The 23,771-nt window shown below is 37.6% G+C and overlaps 1 protein-coding gene across 1 annotated transcript; it reads right to left on the bottom strand.

Annotated features, from left to right (window-relative positions):
• Positions 1-6,231: 6,231 nt before the first annotated feature.
• Positions 6,232-21,966, bottom strand: ttf2 (transcription termination factor, RNA polymerase II). The gene is made up of 23 exons (XM_084422035.1): positions 21,844-21,966; positions 21,558-21,669; positions 21,324-21,410; positions 20,762-20,831; positions 19,656-20,627; positions 19,393-19,513; positions 17,847-18,026; positions 17,587-17,744; positions 16,894-16,975; positions 15,279-15,377; positions 14,964-15,114; positions 14,353-14,458; positions 14,054-14,238; positions 11,644-11,797; positions 9,796-9,887; positions 9,608-9,687; positions 9,108-9,244; positions 8,869-9,039; positions 8,708-8,760; positions 7,733-7,886; positions 7,527-7,609; positions 7,193-7,267; positions 6,232-6,514 (listed from the first exon to the last, which is right to left on the bottom strand). The coding sequence occupies exons 1-23, from the start codon at positions 21,869-21,871 to the stop codon at positions 6,370-6,372; spliced, it is 3,495 nt and encodes a 1,164-aa protein (XP_084278161.1). The 5' UTR covers positions 21,872-21,966; the 3' UTR covers positions 6,232-6,369.
• Between the last annotated feature and the right edge of the window lie 1,805 nt (positions 21,967-23,771).

Below are 23,771 nucleotides of genomic sequence, written 5' to 3'. Positions count from 1 at the left end.
ATCCAACCTTTAAGGACACCAATTTTCTTTGTGAATGAATAATGTATAGTAAATAAATAAATGTTCTTCCTTAAAATACAGGGTGCATAAGTTTGGACACCCCTATGTTAAATTCCCATAGAGGCAGGCAGATTTTTATTTTTAAGTTTTTTTTATTTATTTTGTTTGTTTAGGATACTATGCATCCTGATAAAGTTCCCTTGGCCTTTGGAATTAAAATAGCCCCACATCATCACATAGCCTTCACCATACCTAGAGATTGGCATGGGGTACTTTCCATAAGATCATCTCTCAATGCAAATCAAACTAGCTTTTAGGCTAACTGAAATAAAACCATGCCAATCTCTAGGTATGGTGAAGGCTATGTGATGATGTGGGGCTATTTTAATTCCAAAGGCCAAGGGAACTTTATCAGGATGCATAGTATCCTGGATCCATGAAGTAACTGGCCTTTAAAAATAAAAATCTGCCTGCCTCTATGGGAATTTAACATAGGGGTGTCCAAACTTATGCACCCTGTATTTTAAGGAAGAACATTTATTTATTTACGATACATTATTCATTCACAAAGAAAACTGGTGTCCTTAAAATTTTTTCCTAATTTTTTAAATTAAGGCATTAAGTTCAGTTTCCAAAAGATGATTTTTTATTCCTCTTTTTAGTCAACTTTAGTATGAGTGTCTAAACTTATGCATAGCACTGTATATCTCAAAAAAAAAAAAAAAATTCTTTCAACTATTTGACTTTAAAACAAAGTTAGATTTACGTGAATATTTAGAATGAAAGACAGGTGGTGGTGGATCCACAAATAAGGATAAGCTCACCTTAAATCTAGATTCAAGTTTTGTCTAATAATTATGTTGCACAACATTTTAAACCTTGTTTAAAATAAGCAGGTTTGTCAGGCTTTACATTTAAAACATAATTTTGATCCTGGTTTTAATTTATATTTAAGATAGTTTCACTTTAATCCCATTGCTCCATAACTTTAAACTCAGATTTCAATTTAAATTGGGGATTAAGTTTAAACTTACAGGTGAGGAGGTTTAAATAAAATAAAGTTCACCTACAATTGAAATATGTAGCTGATTGAATAAAGACAGAAAGAGTGGGTGTGTCGCCAGTTCTCAGAGAGGTGTTTATTACGAATAAAAATGACAAATGAGCCGGCAGATTGTCTCTGGCATGACTAGTCTAAACACGACAATGAACTTGGCATAGGCAGGCGGTAGCCTATGATGTCACTTCACTTCTTGTCTAAAGGAAATGTGTGCAGGAATACCGGAAGCATGGCAAAGGGATGCAGCGTCTCATTCCCCTTCTCAGGGAACCATGGTTACATGCATATAACCTGAGACGTTCCCTTTCGAATAGGAACTCACACTGCATCCCCTAGGCCTAGAGGGTGATATGGGGAACAAAATACCCACGCCACCATGCTGAAGGGATGAGTGCCTTATTGGCTGACCTAAGTCATGAACTCAAAGGAGTGCTCATAAGATGCATATCCCTCAGCTATTTAATTCTGACATTAGATAATACATGAAAAGAATATTTCAGTAATCACACTGGTAACTTCTATAACAAGGTAAAATCTTCATTCAGTCATTCAACTCATGTGATATTAAGAAGGAAAAATATTGATTAATACCTTGATTCTAGTCACTCAATAGAAATAAATTGAAGCAGCAGTGGATTCCAGAATCCACCCCTTCAGAACATTTCGGCGAAATCCAGGCCCGCATTTGAAACGAATCAAATACTGCCCCAGAAACGAGATGCGTTGGCTGGGGGACAGTAAATATTTGCTTGGGTTGATCCTAAACCCCAGACTTTCCAAGTGGCTAAGGAGCAGAGATCTGTGCACATAGGTCCTTCTTCGGAACGTTCCCTTTCGATACGGTTAACTCGCATTGCATCAGTTTCTGACACTTATGGGGAATGCAAATCCATAGTGTCGTGCTACTAGCGGAACGGAAGCCATCCTGGGAGGCAATAGCCTGGGGGTGCTTGATGACAAAGGCACCAAGGCAGGCTACCAGAGATATGGACCTAACATATGTCTGATAAGACAGGCCTCTCGGGAAAGATGTGAAGGCTCCCATTAAGAGGCCACATATGGAGGCTCTACAACTCGGGTTGGGGATGCCAAATTGACCCCTCAGCCTGGTAAAGGAGGTCCCTCCTCAGTGGGATTGGCCATGGGGCTGCTGATAGCCGCTGAACTAATCCAAGGAACCATGGCTGGTTCTGCTAGAGTGGTGCCACGGGTAAAACTGAGTTTTTTTTTTTTTTTTATGGTATTTTTGCCACGGGTAAAAATGTCCAGTTGATGACCTGATTCGGTTGATGACCTGAGGGAGCAGAGCTTCCGGAGTGAAGGCATAAAGGCGCAGAGAGGGCCAGCTGTGGGCCTTTTTCTTCAAGAAGAACATCTGGTAGTGGTCGCTCTCTTTCAATGCAAATAGGTCCTCCTTCGTTTGGCCAAAATTGCTCCAAATCATGTGGACCTTCTGGGAGTGGAGTCTCCACTCCCCTAGAGACCGTCTGTTCTTGGACAGAATATCTGCTCCCATGTTCATGAAGCCCGGCACATGCATCGCTTTTACTGAGCGGTAAATTGTCCAGTGCCCACAGAAGGAGGTGGCATGCCAGCCTGTTGAACAGACGAGACCTGAGCCCCCCTTGATGATTTATATAGGCTACCACTGTCATGCTGTCCGATCGGACCAGGACATGGTGCCCCATGAGTTCTGATTGGAATGAATAGGCTAAGAGTAACCAATCGTCGAGGTAATTCAGGATGTCTAATCCCATCAGTCTCGGGGGGAGAGGGCCACATCAACGCATTTCGTGAAAGTTCGTGGAGGTAAGGACAGTCTGAATGGTAGGATTGTAGGTTGGTAAGCCACCCCTTTGAACATGAATCTCAAGAACGGTCAGCTATTGGCTTATAAAAGTATTTGTCCTTCAGACCAACTGATAAACACCAATCACCTGGGCAGATCTGACCAGATTTGTTTCAAAGTTAACATTCTGAAAGGCCGTCTTATCAGAGCTCGGTTCAGACATCTCAAATCGAGGATGGGCCTGAGGCCGCCATCCTTCTTAGGGACGACTCGGAAGTAGCGGCTGTAAATGCGTGACTCGCTGAAATGCAGCTCGATGCGTGAAATGCGTGACTCGAATCGAGGAATCCATGGGGATTTCCTCCACTGCGCCCTTTGCTAGCAGAGCTTGTACTTCGGCTTGGAGGACGTGAGCGTTGACATTCGAGACCAAAGTGTAAGTCACACCCCTGAAGCAGGGGGTCTGCGAGCGAATTCGAGCAAGTAACCCTGTTTGATTATCTCTAAAACAGAGATACGCCATTTTACATTTTTGACATGCCAGAAAGGGCTAGAGATACGCCATTTGACAAATTTGACACGCCAGAAAGGGCTTCCCAAGCCTGGCTCCAGGTGGCAAGGGGTTGGAGAGCCACAAATGGCAGCCAGTCGCACTGTGGCGGGATAATGCTGTGGAGGAATGCTCTTTTTGTGAAAGACATCAGGGCTGCTTGGGTGGCTCAGGGTCCAGCACTAGCTTAGGGCGGGGTCCCTGGCGCTTGGGAAATGTGTAGCACTTAGCTAGAGGGAAGTGCTGCTTCGCCTCTGTATCCACCTTTTGCTGGAGCTGAGCCGGTGCGGAAACCGGCTTGGCGTGCTGCTGAGTCAACGCGGAGGCGGATTGGTCAACGACGACCTAGGGCAACTCAGAGCAGCAGAGGAACTCACCCGCTTCAACATTAAAAATCATGAAATGAATGCTGGTCCTGAGGCCCCCTCATTCAGCTAGTCCTGAGGCTCCACAAACATACTAATCTGACTAACATGACTAATAATAATCAGCCTCAGGACAGAGACACCCTCATCCACAGAATTCGGAACAACCAAATGATTAATGCACAAAAGGAAAACTACCTAGCTGACTGGAATGAAACAACACAAAGACAAAATAAACGACAATGTTATTTGGCCCTAAACAGAGATTACACAACAGCAGAATACCTGAGCACAGTCAGAGACCACAAACTGAGGAAATTATGACAAGGTACAGACTGAGCAAACACAAGCCTGACTATAGAGAAAAGAAGATACAGTCCGATTTCGTTGCCCGGAAATAGCAGGTTATGCCTGTACTGCAGCCAAAGAGTAATATAAACAGAGCTACACTTCTTAACCACCTGCCCTAACTATAATGAAATTCAAAAACACTTATTTCCCAAATTTGAAATTATTTGCCCCAACTTCAAAAAGTTACAGAACGCACAAGTTCAATATTTACATGGTGAAAAAAGAGACTACATTCACTATGGAAATAATTTATGGGATGACCCAAACAAAGTACATTAATTCCTGCCACAAATTCTGCTGGTCAATAAAGAAGGAAATGGAATATTAACATTGTTGCTGTTTAATTACAATGGCGGATCAATCATGGCGGAGAAAATTAATCGTAAATGGAGGTTTTAATCACAAACTAGAATTCCAATCCCTGATTTGTTAATCTGTGTTTAAAATTAAGTGGTGCAACATAACTCGATTTAAAATAAAACCCAGATCTAAACTTTCTAGAATTTAGGCTAATCCTAATTGGTGCAACCCACCCTGAGCCCACGTAACATTTACATATATGTATAAGCACTTTCTTAAAACATAAAATAATTCTTAAAATATTATATGCATATTTTACCATATTTCCTTATTGTTTTAGCTAAGAGAAATGAAAATGTATTGTATTAAATTGCAGCTTTTACAGTTCATCCTTTCAGTTACTTATAGTTCAACCTTGTTTGGGCTACGGGGAAATTGCCAAGCAGCTTGGTGAAAAAAGGTCCACTGTTGGAGCAATCATTAGAAAATGGAAGAAGCTAAACATGACTGTCAATCTCCCTCGGACTGGGGCTCCATGCAAGATCTCACCTCGTGGGGTCTCAATGATCCTAAGAAAGGTGAGAAATCAGCCCAGAACTACACGGGAGGAGCTGGTCAATGACCTGAAAAGAGCTGGGACCACCGTTTCCAAGGTTACTGTTGGTAATACACTAAGACGTCATGGTTTGAAATCATGCATGGCACGGAAGGTTCCCCTGCTTAAACCAGCACGTCAAGGCCCGCCTTAAGTTTGCCAATGACCATTTGGATGATTCAGAGGAGTCATGGGAGAAAGTCATGTGGTCAGATGAGACCAAAATAAAACTTTTTGGTCATAATTCCACTAAACGTGTTTGGAGGAAGAAGAATGATGAGTACCATCCCAAGAACACCATCCCTACTGTGAAGCATGGGGGTGGTAGCATCATGCTTTGGGGGTGTTTTTCTGCACATGGGACAGGGCGACTGCACTGTATTAAGGAGAGGATGACCGGGGCCATGTATTGCGAGATTTTGGGGAACAACCTCCTTCCCTCAGTTAGAGCATTGAAGATGGGTCGAGGCTGGGTCTTCCAACATGACAATGACCCGAAGCACACAGCCAGGATAACCAAGGAGTGGCTCTGTAAGAAGCATATCAAGGTTCTGGCGTGGCCTAGCCAGTCTCCAGACCCAAACCCAATAGAGAATCTCTGGAGGGAGCTCAAACTCTGTGTTTCTCAGCGACAGCCCAGAAACCTGACTGATCTAGAGAAGATCTGTGTGGAGGAGTGGGCCAAAATCCCTCCTGCAGTGTGTGTGCAAACCTGGTGAAAAACTACAGGAAACGTTTGACCTCTGTAATTGCAAACAAAGGCTACTGTACCAAATATTAACATTGATTTTCTCAGGTGTTCAAATACTTATTTGCAGCTGTATCATACAAATAAATAGTTAAAAAAAAATCATACATTGTGATTTCTGGATTTTTTTTTATAGATTATGTCTCTCACAGTGGACATGCACCTACGATGACAATTTCAGACCCCTCCATGATTTCTAAGTGGGAGAACTTGCAAAATAGCAGGGTGTTCAAATACTTATTTTCCTCACTGTATATAGAATTATACACCTAAAATATAGATTAAATTTACACACATATAATATAATTTATAGACATAAAATAATATATAATAGAAACAAATAATTGAACACCAATAGGTGCCGTTAACTTTTTATGGGGAGTCACTATTTCTTAAATCAAATCTCGTATTTCATATGCTTTAGACCTTTTATATTACAGCTGAGGAACAATTAAAAAAGACAAACAATTACCTTGTGACATTCCTTAAATTTATTAAATTTAAACATGCAGCATTTGAATATAAAGTCTTTGCTTTCATGACAAAAACAGATAGTACATAAAGTAGATAAAATGATAGATTAATATTTACTTTCTGAAATAAAACGCACATCATACACCAAAGATGACCCTGAGATCTGCCAGAGACAGTTTAGTGAATGAGGATCCAGTTCCAGACAAGACTTTCTGAGCCAGCTCCTTCTTCTTCTCCTGTAGTGAAGAGATCTTGTCTTCCACTGTACCGTCACACACAAACCTGTGGGTAGATGGAAGCACATGGCACTATCCACTAACAGATAATATACGGTGTAAAGTACGTTTTTAGAATTGTAAAATGACTGTAAACGACATAATATATATATTTTTAGTTAAGCCTCAGGGAGCACACTCACGGATGACCCACAAACTATTCACTGACCGATAGTCAGAAAACTGGCAGTTCTGATCTGATTATCTGGCTTCTATGTAATATCTGTCTGTCAGGATGCAGCAGTCTGATTGGTAGATACGATGAGTGCCCTCAAAGCAAGTATCATTTTACAAGATTAGTGAAGTCAAATATTTGAAAGAGTTTGATTCAATCTTAAGGTGCATAACTTCAGTTAACTCAGTGATTTAATCAGGCTCAAGACTTTTGGATGGAAATTAATTCAGTTTAAAAACAAATTCTGTACAGCCAAACAAAAGCAACACATTGGTCCATTTATTTATTTTAAATGCTAGGCTATGCCTTATAAACCATTTTCTGCCCCTGACCTGTAGTTGATGGTGTTACATGTTGCTGAAAGATGAACTGTAAATCCAAAAGTCAGGCTACATGTCACTGTTGTGCAGATTTCCATCAGCTACTTGCACGATAGAAAACTACTAATTGCAATATTACTGTGTAATTTCAAATGTTTATTACTGAACAAAAGCAACATCAACCCCTCACCTGTGAATTGTAACATCCCGGCATTGTCCCACCCTATAGATCCGATCACAGGCCTGGTCCTCTAGTGCTGGGTTCCTGTGAATGAAAGCCCAGTTTATTTAAATGTCTATCTAGTCTCTTCAGAGCATACCAACTTGCAGTATGAACCGAAGCAGTTGTGTTTGTGTTTTAATGTTGATTTTATTTGGTAATAGCTTAGCACCTTGTAACTGACTGACCTCCCAATATTCAAGAATTCAAACAAGCAGTTGGAGGTATTCACATGATCTATTTTTTTATGTAAAAATTGACATTAAGCATCCTTAAAAATTTGAGGACTTATGAAGTGGCTCACCAATGCATGTCGATGAGGAACAGATGATTCCCTCCAATCAGATTGATCCCCACACCTCCAGCACACAGAGACACCAGCATCACCTGCAATGAGCAGAAGGCTTCGTCATTTCAATGGACACAGCAACTGAGTACACCAGCAGTCATCAAATAAATATTTCTCAATATTAAACACTCTTATTAATGCCTCTCAATGTGATCACATGCCTGTGGTCCTTTAGGGTTAGTGTTGAACTCCTCCACTAGGTCCATCCTGCGTTTGGGATTGACGGTGCCATCGATTACCGCAAACGTCAGACCCATTTTCTTCAAGTGAACAGCAACAATGTGCAGCATGCTGGTCCACTGAGACACAATCACACTGCCAATCCAAAATGAACACTCATCAAGTACCAAATGCAAGTAAAAGTCCAAAAGTCAAATTATCTGACCCTCTAGATCAGGGATAGGCAACTCCGGTCCTGGAGGGCCACTGTCCTGCAGAGTTTAGCTTCGGCCCTGATAAAAACTCACCTGCCTGTATCTATCTAGTAATCCTGAAAACACTGATTGCCTTGTTCAGGTGTGTTTAATTAGGGTTGGAGCTAAACTCTGCAGGACAGTGGCCCTCCAGGACCGGAGTTGCCTATCCCTGCTCTAGATTGTGAAATATTCAGTTCATTCTTTGACAAATTACCAAGACCTTTCCACTAGTTCACTATTTTATAAATAATTTTTGGCAGATTTCAATTTGTATGTCAGATACCCATCATTGAAATGAATTAATGCCAATTTTATGTTTAGTGTAAAAAGGACTGTTGCTATGCTGGCTTGCATACACAGCAGAACAAACTATTCACCCATTCATACATTTTTACGTGTCCAAATGTATATTTACTACATCATTTTCCATTACTAAAACAATGGAATTTACATAACCCCCCCCCCCCCCCCCCAAAAAAAACATGATAATTTTGAAGCCACCAAAATGAGAAAAAAAGTATAAGTTATAAATTATAATACACAGTTTCTTAATTTTTTATGCAGTTTTATCAAGACATGAAGACTTGTGTGAATTTGACACAAATATGCAAAGAAAAAACAATAAATTAAATTGTCAAATATATTTATAATGGATGGTAAGAAATATTTAGCCAGGTACCTACAGCACTGCCATCTAAACTGAAAGTGCAGTTGACATACCTTTTTTGATCTTTCTTTCTAATTTCTTTTAATTCTGTCAGAATGGCTGAAATCTGAAATAAATGAAAAAATATATATAAATATTTTCATAATAAAATATAATAGAAGCTCATATACTGCAGATACATTAGACACAGCAGGGTACGGCAATGGATGTTCACCTTAGTGCTTTCACGAGTGTCCTGGAAGAGCTTAGAGGAGAATCGAGTGCCATTGAGAGAGACGGTGTCTTTAGGGTCAGAGTCTGAGGGCTCAGAGAGAGACAGAGCACACAGCTGCTCTTCTAGAGACAGAGCAACACCATCCCCCTGCAGCTCTGTCTGATCTAGAGTCTGGAAAAACACACATCAGTATGTGAACAAAAGAATTAAGTGTGTGTGAGACAGTGAGGGAACATCACCTTCTTGAGCAGAGACAGGTGGCAGCAGCACTGCCTGAGACGCAGCAACAGTGACAGGATGTGGATGGTGCTGGAGGCCTGAGGCTGCTGGGAGGAAGACAGCGAGTCCTGCTGAGACATCCCAAACTCCCGTGCAACTGAGACACGAGCACAATCATTACAGGGAAACTATAATAATGCCAATAAATCTACATAAAACAGTTTCTATCGTCCATCACGTTACAAATATGAAAAGAGAAGATAAATTAGACAAAACGCCTTTGTTTTTTCCCCATTGTATTAACTGTGTGTATTCACACCTCTCCATGACCACTCACATGTGTACAACCACCCAGGTGAACAAGCCATTAACAATTTAGCGAGTCAATGGTTAAACCTCATCGTATTTAAACTCCCAATTTTGTAATATGTAACTGAAGCTTAAGACTGAAAACGTCAGAATAAACACTTGCTAATACTCAGTCCTTAGCTAAGAGCATGTTATGATAGAGACTGCTTGCCTTTCTCAAAAGGATTACTATTGTCTGCCTTTTTAGTGTTTCCTCCTTCATGTCTTTTAAGATAGTTTTGAAGTGTGGATCTGGGGAGGAAGAAGACAAGCCAATGTCCATATGAGACACCATCCACGCAAAACGTCAAGAAATGTACTGAATATGCATAAAAACTGGGGTTCAGTGACATGGTATACCTGGATTGTGCAAACACAACATCATATACAGCCTGCTCATCTTCAGACAGCTTCAATCTGTGAACCTCGCAGGTCCGATCAGGCAGAGAAACCTAAAACAGAGGCACAAACGTTACAAGATTCCTTCAGGTAACCAATAAATCTGCATAATCTTTTTTTTTTGTCATTTGTGATAACGGATCACTTAAGATTACACTCACAAAGAACAATTTCTAGTTGATTAAATATAGCATAATTATTTTATTATTTTTTAACCCTTTCATGCATGAATTATGATAACCTCAGTCAGGATTTTTTTTGCTCTTAGGGCATGAAAAACAAGAATTGATTTTTATTTTATTTTTTTTACAAATTTTTCAAAGAGATCTTCAGATGTCCACTTGAGTGGACAGCATGCGGTTGGTTTAAACTTAAGATATAATATATTAAATATAAGACAATAATCAAACACATAAAGTATGTGAATTTAACAAACTAATCAATACAATTATATCAAATCATGTGAAAACTATAAAATATATACAAAAAATATAAATGCAAAATATTGCAAAGGCTTCATACAAGTTGCACTTCGCGTATCTTTGATATCAGAACATGAGGACGTGATTCCATCAGAATTTTCTACAGTCTGTCAAGGTACAACTGTGGAAACCACTCAGATGCTCCCTCCAGTGCACCAGAGTATGGAGATTTACCCTTATTAGCTGATAATTCTGATTATGTTCAAGATGGACATGCACATTTCTATCATAGCCCTCCTCTGAGAAAAGGTTTTTTTCAATCTCATCTGAAATGATCAGTGTTGGGGGTAATGGATTACAAGTAACATACATAACGCATTCAGATTACTTTTTTGATGTTACAAGTAATGTGTTACAAGTAACATGCATTACCTAATCAGATTACTTTTTGATCTAACAAGTAATTAACTACAAGTAATGTGCATTACCTAATCAGATTACTTTTTGATGTAACGAGTAAAGAAACGCATTACAAGTAACATGCATTACGTAATCAGATTACTTTTTGATGTTATGAGTAAAAAAACCGCATTACAATAACGTACATTATAAAATCAGATTACTTTTTGATCTAACAAGTAAAGTAATGCATTACAAGTGTCATACATTATGTAATCACATGACTTTTTTCGATGTCAATGGAAATTACATTCTAATAATACAAGTACATTTATTTACAGTAGAAAAAGTCAATGCAGATTAAGTTTTTAAGTTTTAAATTTCAAAAACAATATTCACATTATAATTATGAATTGTAGCTGAAATATAGCCATTGCATGCATGACGTCCACTACAGTGGACATGTGATTAATCAGAGTTTTCTCTCAATCTAAAATCAAAACTTGGAAAATTTTACTGTGATAGGACTCATTAGATATTGCTTGATGCTGCAATATTTTTTTTACCTACAAGAGTCTCCTAGGATAGAAGGAATGGGTGGATATTCCGTAGCAACTTGGCATGTCTGACTGACCCTTGGCCATCTTGGTTTGGAGGGGAAAAAAAAATCGAAACACAACGGCTTGCCACTTGGTTGCAATTTATAGGATGATGCACCAGGGTCCAATGAAGAGGCTGATGTGCAACTTTGCCATAAAAACCCGTGCAAATTCAAGAAAATGCTTTTTTAATAGCTGTCCACTGTAGTGACCACTATGCATGAAAGGGTTAAATATGCTCACTATAGAAATGTCCAAGACATTTTACGATTTGATTAATTTTCAGGTAAGGAAACCACAAATTAAAATGTCCCTAATAAAGCTTTTCAAAGCCTGAGGTTTACATTAATTTTAAGACTATGAAAACTACACATTGTGTGTGTGTGTACCAGTGGTTTTCCAGAAGAGTCCAGCTGGTCTTTGGTCCTGCGAAGCAGCAGTGCTCTGGTGAGGATGTTCAGTCTCTCTCCTCCTCTCTTTGAGCCATTATCCACCTGAGACTTCCACAGCTTAAACTCATCAAAAGGAGAGCATCTCAGAAACCTGCACAGCATGTGCAAAAACAACAGCAGTTAAAGTAGTCTGCCACATAATACATCTCTACGACGGACTGAATCGTTCAATCACTGTGCTGCAGAATCTTGGCCAACAGATACTCAGCTCTTGTTCTTCACTCACTTGACTGAATCAACAATATCAGATTATTTACGAAATTATTTCACTGGATAACACTTGGGATCTTGTTTCTCTCAATTTTACAAACGTTCTCCTCTTTTCTTCACTACCAATCCCATCCTTTATTGAGGGGTTTATAAAGAAATAGAACATGAGAAATTCAATGTTTCAGTTAACAATTAACTTATTTAATATGCAAGTGATGACTTTCATTTTGTGAAGGTAAGTGAGATCGGATTTCTCTCTGATCATACAAGAGATGGATTGGAATGATACAAAACGCATGTTGATGTCAGGTTTAATTGAATGTTTAAAATGTTCATGCATTTATGTGACCCTGGACCACAAAACACAAGACTGGGTCACATGAGTCACTTTTCTGAAATTGAGATTTATACATCATCTGAAAGTTGAATAAATAAGATGCCCATTGATGTATGGTTTGGTAGGATAGGACAATATTTGGCCGAGATACCACTATTTGAAAATCTGAAAAAAAAATAAAAAATTCGCAATTGTGCTGCATCCACTCACAAATATATATGTTTTATATATTTACGGTAGGAAATTTACAAAATATCTTCATGGAACATGATCTTTACTTAATATCCTAATGATTTTTGGCATAAAAGAAAAATCAATACTTTAGACCCATACAATATATTGTTGGCTATTGCCACAAATATACCCATGCAACTTATGACTGGTTTTGTGATCCACGGTCACATATTGTGTCTCATTGTCCAGCATGTTCTGACAGGCAGCAAAAATGTGTAGGCATAAGGCGAAAAAAATAGCATATTGGCATATCTGATTCATATCCATTTTTTTTTTTTTTTTTTGTAGTCTGAGCAGAAAAAAGGCTTTTGAAATGTACCCCATATGTTGTTTGACATCTGATCAAATCAATTTTTTGGAATGTGTTTGGGAGACAAGCTATACATTTCATTGTGAGGGTCTTTCCCAGGCCCATGTCATCAACTTAACAAAATAAATAAATAAAAATAATATTAACAAGTTCAATGAAACCTTTTCACAGACTGTAATTACATTTCCACAGTTATTAACATCATAAATCTAGCAATGTTTTTATATATATATATATATATATATATATATATATATATTTTTTTTTTTTTAATTGATGTACACATTTGTTACACTATCATCTGTGTTATACATTACATTGGTGTTAAAATATATTTCTATATATATATATATATATATATATTTCTATTTTTTTATTTATTATTTATTATTTTATTTTTTTGCCACTTTGAGAAAGTTATGATAACATTGTCATGGATATTTTATTGTGCTACTGGAGCAAATGGGAAAAGAAAAATCATATTTACTCCTACCTCTGAGAACCATGGAAATGTGAGAAGGGTCCATAGACTTAATTTCATGGTGAAAATTTGTTTTTAAGCAGACTGTAAACTGAACTAGCTGTAGTATATAATATATTTCAAGAGTTTTCCTGCATTATGATAGATTATTGCTCAGCTCTCCAGAATACTGGTTTGTTATTGGTCAATCGCTTCACAATCGCTTCACAATCAAATACCACTAAAACTTACCCCAGGCAACCCAAAAAGGCAACCATTTTGCTACATAGCTTTGGTAGTTGTGTTTTTCTCATATCAGCTGTATTTTTTATTTTCACATAATAAAAAAAAAAAATAATAATAATAATATTTAGTGACCATTTCCACTGATTTATTTAAAAAGTATAATATGTATATGCAGCCTCTGGGTATAACTATCCCTCTATATACAAATATACAACATATACACAATTTATCTCCATTTGAAACCAGGAGATAATTGTGTTTTTAATTCACTCTTGTTGTGTTCGGATAAGGTTAAAGAGCTGGATGGCTCACAGTCTGGTTCTGACAGACAGAGATTATGACTAAGGTATAAGTCATGCTCTGCCCAAAATCGTTCACTAATTCTCTATTTACTTCATAGTCAATGTCTATCATTCAAATGCCTCATTTATTCAATCATTCTTTTTTTTTCTTTTTGCCACCTTATGCCTAAACATTTTTGCTGCTTGTCTGAACAAAGTCCTGGGATATGTCTCGAAATGTAGCAAGAAAGAGCCAAAACCGATCGTACTTGAGCAGTGAATACATATCCAGCAGGTTGTTCTGAATAGGGGTTCCAGTGACAGCCCAGCGGGATCGAGCCCGCAGCTTACACACCGCCATGGACGTCTGGACCTTAGGGTTCTTAATGTTGTGAGCCTCATCGAGAATCACACGTGCCCAGGCAACACGTAAAAGAGGCGGCAGGTCTGAGGCCTACAACCAGAAGAAATAGCTACTTAAAGCAACTTTTGGTACTGGGACAACAAAACTAACCCTCAAACATCTCAGCCAATCTAATGAATCATTCAAATGTTGTGGTATTCATACCACATGATCAGAGTCCCGAGAGGGTTTATCTGCATCCTCCTTCTGCACAGGGATCTCCTTAGAGACCAGACTGTACGTAGTGATCACCACATCATGCTCAGCAAGGCTGGTGGAGACACAGAACAGCAAGACAGGAAGAGAGATTAAGATAAAGAAAGAGCAAAAGCAAAAAGTGAGACAAAAAATTACAACAGGAAATAGAACTTAAGACAGCTGATTGAGGCTGATTGCACAGTGACCAAAAAACTATTTGGACACTTAAAAATGTATAAATGTTGTTAGAGAAAAAAAAACAAAAAAACAACAACAATAACCCAGTGGGATTTCATTTTTAAATAAATGTAGTAAAAACCTGAGGGGAGCAGACTTCAACAACTGTGCATTTTGTGGATCTATTGAGTAAATAATTGTCACATGGTTTGATATTTTGTATTTCATGTAATAGCAATTTTACATGTTTGTGCAACTGAAGTGTCCAAGTCAATTTTGGCACTACTTGAATGTATGCTTGCGAGTTTTATCATGCAATATGTATGATTCGCTAAATGCTTCACAGATATATGTGTATATGATCCTTCTGCTGCTGGTGTGTATGTAAGTGCGTGGCCTACATGCTTGAACTCCTCTGTCGGTTGGGGCCATGGTACAAATACACACTGAGGCGACTACTCTTTACACGCTTGTCAATCTCGTTCTTCCAGTGATGCACCAGAGAAGCAGGACAGATGATCAACGTCCCCTGAGAAGGCACTATGGTGGAATCTGTAATTATGATACATACAATTCTGCATCTGTTAGAGTATACAACAGCTTTGAGAATAGCAGGCATGGCAGAAAGCCCTAATCAAATAAAACAAACACACACAAAATCACACACAGACAAATTGTACATCTAAGGGTTTGAGCTATTAATCATTGATGGATACCATTTTTAGAAATCCATTCCTCCAGTTTTTCATCCTTCTTCTTCTGAGACAGAATGAGGGAGATCATTGTGAGGGTCTTTCCCAGGCCCATGTCATCAGCTTAAAAACAAATAAAAAATAATAACAACATTAACAATTTCAATGAAACCTTTTCACAAACTGTGTTGACATTTCCTGAGTGACAGTAAATTCTCTCTCTTTTCTGACTGATATAATTCATATTTCTATTTTTATTTTTTTTGCAAATTTGAGAAAGTTATGGAAATATTGTCATGGATATATTATATATTATACTACTGAAGCAAATTGGAAAAGTAATAAAATATTTAATAAAGCTAAGTAAATATTTACTCCTACCTCTGAGAACCATGGAAATGAAATGACTTGATTTCATGGTGAAAAATTGCCTTTATGCAGACTGTAAACAGAACTGGCTGTAGTTTAATATTAGGCTTCAAGAGTTTTCCTGCATTATGATAGATTATTGCTCAGCTCTCCAGAATACTGGTTTGTTATTGGTCAATCGCTTCACTCCATGATCAAATACCACTAAAACTTAGTGGCAACCCAAAAGGGCAACCATTTTGCTACATAGCTTTGGTAGTTGCATTTCTCATATAAGCTGTATTTTTATTTTCACATAATCATGTTTTTGACATATAATATGTATATGTTGCCTCTGGGCTTGATTTTGATATATATATATATATATATATATATATATATAAAAACGTCATCACTTTATATACAAATATACAATACATATCCATTGTGGGTCTGAGGCTTGAATCTGTCAATAGATTTAAAGTTTGTGTAAACAACTAGTTGGACTAGTGTGTGTGTGTGTGTGTGTGTGTGTGTGTGTGTGTGTGTGTGTGTGTGTGTGTGATTGTGTTTAAAGAGATAGTTCACAAAATGAAAATTCTCTCTTAATTTACTCCTCATGCCATCCCTGATGTATATGTCTTTCTTTCTTCAGTCCCTCTCGTGATCACTCGTATGACAGTACACAATACTTTTCTTACACACACCTATCGGTTTGCTTCAAAAGACACAGATTCATCCACTGAGGTCATCTGGATTACTGTCATGATCGATGTGTGTGGTTTTTTTAAGCATCATATGAGCAGAAGCCATTCAGTGGCATTACATGGATTCACAGAAATTTATTATTTTCCTAATTTATTATTATTATTTTTTTTATCTGAAGAAAGTAAGTCATATACATTGGGGATAGCATGAGGGTGAGTAAATAATGAGAGAATATATATTTTTTTGGGTGAACCATCCCTTTAACTGATACCATAGATGGTTCATCTTGTTTCATGTTTAATATTTTATTGTATTTTTTGTGTTAGTACGTGTTTGTAGAATTTGGGTCTACATGTGCAGTAGTAAAATGCTTTATAAATAAATGAAATTAAATTAATGAATAATGTAATGTTGCAAAACTCTGACAGTATGATGCGAAATCCTTCCCCATCACATTGGGATCCTGATCATCTTCTCAGGGCTTATTTTCCAGTAATGAAAATAAATAAAATAAAATAAAAATACACTAAAATACATGTTAAATTGAAACATCAACCATTCTTATAATTCTTATAAGTATTACCCAAAATTCCTCCGCAGGGTTTCTGTGTCTCTCTCCACAGCAGCCAGGCCAAAGCTTTCCTCTGATGAGGCAACAGCTCCACCTTGTGAACGTCATCATGACAAAGTCATGGTTAAATAATGCTGATTTAGTTAGTAAGATGGTATAAATGATGTGAAGTAAACTTTCATATACCATCTTGCTATAACAGCATTATTTAACCATTCCAACTATTGCACAAAAAAATTAGAAACCAGCTAATTATGCTCATCTCTCTAAAAACAAGTTTCAAACACTCACTATCTTTTATTTAAAATATATACTCATAGTTACTAAGGTAATTCACGTACAAGATCATCAATACTTTGATTTGGTTTCCTCCAAAGAGAAACAATGTACGTTTTATATCTGCCTAAGTGCATATCTGTAAGTGCATATCTGCTACAGTTGGAAAAAAAAATATGAAAATAATTGTGCCAATGTTTAAGAGTACAGAATAAATGACTCCTAGCTTAAAAAAAACACCAAAAACTCACGAAACAAATTTTATTTGACAAGGTCTTTAATATCTCTTTATAGCAATAGAGCTGTATAATAACACTTCTGTAAATTAGACTACGGTATTATGGTGCGTTTAGTCACCTTTTAAACAGTTTAATAGTCAATAAATGGGATAAACAAAATAATACTGATTTATAGTCTGAACTGACTTACCTTGATTCCTTTGGGATCCTGTACCTCTGTGTCTTCTGTAGGGCAGGACTCCAGTGAGTCGTGCAGATGGTCGATGACCTCAGTGGTGGCATTGCGGACAGCCAGCAGTCTGTTCTCAGTCATCCTGCCACCATAGAAAGCCTGGCTCTGAGGATTCACTGAAAAGACAACCGGCCAAATCAGAACATCAATACACTTACTAATGAAATGGGCACAGAAAACACCAATTTGTTAGAGAAGAATGAGATTAAACACTTTACCTCCATACATCTGGTTGTAGCCTTGGCTCAGGTTCAGGCCCAGCGAGGCACCAGATGATTCCTTCAGCATGGGAGCTGGAGCTGTGGGCAGGAGGATGGTGCCTCCAGGACGACTGAATGGATTGGACAGGCTGTGTGTGGGCTTATGTTCTGCCTCTGCTCTGTCTTTATCTTGAGACTCTACATTTAAATAATTAGATGAATTCATTTATATTTCAACCATTTTTCCACAGTATGAGGGTATTAAGTTTATAAAGCTAAATTATTATTAATGCATACAAATTATATTTTACAACCTAAACTAATCTTTAGTTGTTATAAAGAAAAAAAAGGTAATAGCCTTTGGCCAGAAATATGTTCAACAGGTAAAATATGGACTTATAGCTGATGTAACAGAAGGAGTCAGTGAGTATGTATAGAAAGGTTAAGATCAAGTTCTCTTGAGATCGAGTACCCCCCTGCATCTTAGTTATAACACATGATTTTGCGAAAGCAAACATTTTTTTCAAAAATTAAAAAAAACGCAGTAAATCAGTTTTGGTAAAATATATTTTTTATATTTATATTGAAATACATTTTTCAATTATAATTTTTTTATCAGGGTTTCAAAAATGTCATTCCTATATTGAGGCTTTTTCATTTATTATCATATTGGGACAGTTGATTCACCCTCACATTTACACTTCCGTTTAAAGTTGGAGGTCTGTAAGATTTTTTAAATGTTTTTGAAAGAAGTCACTCATGGTCACTAAGGCTGGATTTTTTTAATTAAAAATACAGTAAAAGCAGTAATATTGTAAATAGTATTATTATTTAAAATAACTGTTTTCTATTTTAATATATTTTATGTAATGTATTCCTGTGATGGCAAAGCTGAATTTTCAGCATCATTACTCCAGTCTTTAGTGTCACATGATCCTTCAGAAATCATTCTAATATGCTGATTTGGTGTTTAAGAAAAATTTATTATAATTATCAATGTTGGAAACAGTTGCAGCTTAATATTTTTGAGGAAACTGTTATACATTTTTTTTTCAGGTTTCTTGGTTGATTAGAAAGATCAAAAGGAACTTATTTGAAACAGAAATCTTTTGTAACATTTAGGCCTGGTTTCACAGACAGGGCTTAGCTAGGATTAGGCCTTAGTTCAATTAGGGCATTTAAGTAACTTTTATAAACGTGTCTTAAAAAAAATAACTGGTGTACATCTTGAGACAAAACAATTGCACTGACATTTTAAGATTTGTCAGTGCAAGTTTCTTTCAGTTGAAACAGCTCAAACATGCATTTTAGTCTGGGACTAGCTTAAGCCTGGTCTGTGAAACCAGGCAAAAATGTCTTTACTGTCACTTTTGATTTATTTAATGCATTCTTGCTGAATAAAAGTTACAATTTATTTGTATTTATTTATTACTGACCCCAAACTTTGGAACGGTAGTGCATCCCACCCCTAAAAAAATACCAAAATAAATGTAAATATAAATAAAAACCATGCTCATTATAGCAGAGGCATATTCAAGTCTCATATGAATAGCATCAGTTTTACCAGACAAAGACGCTGTGGTCAAGCTCAGAGACTCCAGGGCCTCTTCCAGCTCCTTCACCTGACTCTTCAAACGCTCTCCTTTATCTGGCAGAGCAGATACATTCACCACTGAAAGAGTGGCCTGAGAAAAGATGGAACACCGATAAAGGGATAAAAAGTTAAGCAACATAAGTTACATCGAATGTAAATGATATCACTATTATTGTAACTATCACAGAATACTAACTGTACTTAAGAAGAAAAAGCAATAAAGAGCGAGTAACCTTCTTCTGCTTGAGCTGGGCTGCGAGATGGATGTGGAGGTCCTCAGACTGACCCTGGACTTTAGAGGCAGGCTGGAAACCAGGGTAAGAGGTGAGTGTTTTCTGAACAGGTGCTGGAGTCGGAGCACTCTGCTGGGTGGGAGGCTGTACCGACACCAGCTGAACATCATCATCCTCATCACTCCACTCACCGAACCGCGCTATGCCCTTCTGGTCCTTCTCCTGACTCTGGTTTGGTACCGTCTTCTGAACATTGAGTGCTGAGGGCTTTTCAGAAACTGGCACATCCCGTAATGTGGAGAAAGAAGGTGACTGGCTCTTGCTCTCCAGGCTTTGAGTTTTATCTGTAGCTGATTTTGAATTAGAAGTGCTTTGCTTGTTTGAGCAGTCATCCTTTGTTGTATTCTTTACCAAAGGTTTCTTATCACGTCCAGATGAGCTTTTTGAAGGGCTTTGTGGAGAGCTGCCTGTTTTTTCTGTAGGCTTCTGCTCCTGCGGGACTTTTATACCGGTCTCAGATTCACCCGGTCCTTGAACACTTTCCTTCACAGAGTTTGGACTCTCAGGGCACGTCTCGTCCTCAGCTGTGCTCCTCGGTCTCTCATCATCAGACACTCTCTTCTTTATCTTCATCCCAGCGGGAAGCTTCTTGTTCCTCCAGGACTCTGAACCTCCAGAGTCTTTCCCCTCTCTGTCCAAGACACTTTGACCAACCGGGCCATTCTTATTATTTCCTTCCATCTCTGTTGTCTTGAAACGGCCTTCTTTCTTTTTAGCACTGCCATGATCTTCACCGTTCACATGTTTATTCTCACCTTTAACCTCTCCTCTATCCTTTTCAGCATCTGGATCCCTCCTGTGTTCTGAAGATTTGTCTTGTTTTGTCTTGACTTTGAAAGGGTTTCTGACTGGAGTGAGGCTGGAGGATTGAAGATCTTTGTCTGACAAATCAGTCCGTCTCTCAGGGTCTTTCTGCAAGAAGGTTGTAAAACAACTGAATTGTGGCAAGAAATATATTCATAAAGTCTTAAGACTGATTTACTTATACAGTATATTGTGTTCACAAATATATATATATATATATATATAAATATAAATAAATTCACCTCTTTCCACGGAACACACCCACACCACTTCTGTCCCTCAGTTTTTCCAAGCATACAGCGATAAAACAACCTGATTATGAAAGAAATAAAGTATTAATGGAATGGATTCATAATCCTTCCCTCTCTTCCTTTCACTGCTATATTACAAAATATTTTTTGGAGATTTGAAAAACAAAAGAACGAGTCTCCATGTGTTCAGTTGGTGTCATAGATGTTCAGAGAAGAGTTGTCTTGGATTTATGACTAGACAAACCTATAACACTTGCTTATGAATTACGGAGATTGAGTCTCTTTTATCTCCAAGTAACCACATTCATGTAGGGGAACAGAACTCCTTGTATGGAACATTTATAGAATTATCAGAATTGTAGAAATAACACCAACTGAGTTTGCATATGATTTCAATAACTATTTTAATTAGTCATTGATGTATCCTCTCAATTGACCAAACCATGTTCTTCATTGTTCATATTTGTTTCTACTGGATCTGTCCTCCCCAACACTTCAAATTTTCAGTCTCACAGTAGGTATATAGTAGATAGGTATAAAGCATAACCCTTACTTGTATTTGTCCTGTTTTTCACTGTAAATTAGTGTTTGAAGTTCAACCATGGAGTCTTCATGCTGAAGGCAGTGAGATGGGGGGATCCTGAAGAACATACATGATATCCTCAAAGCAGGGCAACATATACTGACCCATACACATGATAAATAATTCCCATGTGAATGTGTCCATGGATATAGGGCAAATAAAATGATGCTGACATTATTATAATGCATAAAGGTGTGAACACACTCTGTGGGCAGTGAAAAGTTGCAGGGCGTTGCATCACGCGCAGTGCAAACATAGAAACTTTTGCCTTTATTCGGTCCTTCCTTTACACCAGTCTTCAACAAACATATACTGCCTGAATAACACAAAGAATTAGCATTTTTTTTCTAAATACATTTTTTTTTAATTCGCATGCATGCATCGTTGTCTGGAGCTACAGCTTGTGAACACATTAGCTGCTAAGTTACTGCTTACAGAGTAAAACTGTTCAACAATTATCTATACACTGATAAACCTGTACGGTACTCACCATGTGTTTCACACAAAACTCTTTCCATCTTCTTATGACAGCGGTTTATTTCATTCACTCACCGGCTTCACTTTCACTATGAACACAAACTGCCGCCGCTGTCGCGGTTTTGATGACGTAAACTGTAATGTAGCCAATAAATGCATTACTGAAAAGACCAAACTAATGTATTTAAATTTGCACATCAGTAACAAAATTTGTAGTAGCTTTGGTATTTTTGCAGAAGCTTTGTTTACTATGGTACATTTTGTACGGGCATGTTGCTCTATTGACCAAACAAATAAATGGCAAATGTAATTTCTTCTGATATTCCAGCAGGTGGAGTCATGTGCACATGAATGGAAGTGACGCGTCTCGTGTTTTGAATATGATTAAGGGTGATGAGCATGAGCTAATATGTCACTGTGCTGCTCACACATACTGTAGTAGTCCAACTATAGTTCCCTGCTAACAGGGGGAAATCATGAATTTGATCTGCGTGAATATGCATACACCTTGATTTCCATATAAAGTGCTACGAATACAGGCCTATAATCCATCCATGATAGATACCTCATATTGAGCTATAGGCTAGACCTCACATTTTAACATAGTCTGGGCTAATAAAGTACCCTTTGTTCTGCATCTTCACCAGAAACGTTGGGCAGTTTTCTCATGTGCACTGAAATCACCTTCAAATATCTCCCAGACTGCTTCACAATTTTTCACTACAACTTCAAGGTTCATCACCACCCCAATGGACTATCTTCAAATAATCTTCATCCAGCTTTCTTCAGGACACCTTTTCACATAGTGGTTCTTCTATTAGCCTACAATTCTATACTTTTTATTCCTAATAATAATAATACTCAACCTTCTTTTTATTTATTTATTTATTTATTTCACTGTATGGAAAATCTTTAAAGAATTTTTTTTTTATAATTGGAAAGTATTCCGTACAAGCCACTAGGCCTATGGGCTTTTCATTTTTGTTATTTTTGTTAAAATGTACAGCTTTATTGCTTGTGTAGCCTACTATTAAGCAAAATTAATAACCTGAACCACATGATTCCACTTTCATCTCTACTATTAAAAATGTAATAAATATAAAATTAAAATAATTAAAATACATAAATGAAGAGACTTTATTTGTTATGTCATGACTGTAAAACTTTTTAGGCAGTTCATCTAGTTCATTAGAACATTACTGCAGTTATCTATGTGTCCTCCAAAACAACATTTGTGTTTTTCCAAGCCAGCATTTTTCTTTATTATGTATAAACAATGAAGTATCTGAAGTCACATTCTCAGGAGTGTGTAAATGCCTCAAAAGCACATGCTGACAATACAAATTTAAGCATCTGCTCAGCTTACGCTTCGTCTGAAGTTTCTCCTAACCAGGCAGGTATAGCTACCATCTCTGCCTGCTCTACGAAGAAAGAATTAATGAATTATTTGAAATGCCATCTGGAGCAGCAATATTTCTCATCGTCATGAAAAGGAATCAAAAGGACGAGTGCTACTCATCTCAAGGATGAGTAAAAACCCATCAGTTTGCAGTTAATAACTGCTAAAGCCACACACACACACAGAGAGATATAGATGGCATTTAGAATATGGCTTTTAAGTGTTATTATATAACATGTTTTGACTTTTTCTGTGCTTTTATACCAGGAAGAATAACTGTCAGAGTACCGCAGACAGCAACTAAATGCTGACCTTAGCAGGTGACCGTATCCATGGGTAACACAAACACATAAACAGAGAACTCTCTGTGTACCAAAACTGGTGGTGATGACACAGTGACGAAATTGTTGTATTTAGGCAGACAGTCTGTTTGTGCTTCGCTTTGGGAGTCAGATTCTCCCTGAAAGACCAAGGAAACGACAAGTACAAAAACAGAGTTTAGCTCACAGCTAGTGCTGAGCGACCATGAGTGCAAGCACAAC

The sequence above is a fragment of the Rutilus rutilus genome, assembly GCF_951802725.1.
Source record: "Rutilus rutilus genome assembly, chromosome: 10".
NCBI classification, from domain to species: Eukaryota; Metazoa; Chordata; class Actinopteri; order Cypriniformes; family Leuciscidae; genus Rutilus; species Rutilus rutilus.
Note: the sequence above shows the minus strand (reverse complement) of the source record. Positions and strands in the feature narration are given on the sequence as shown.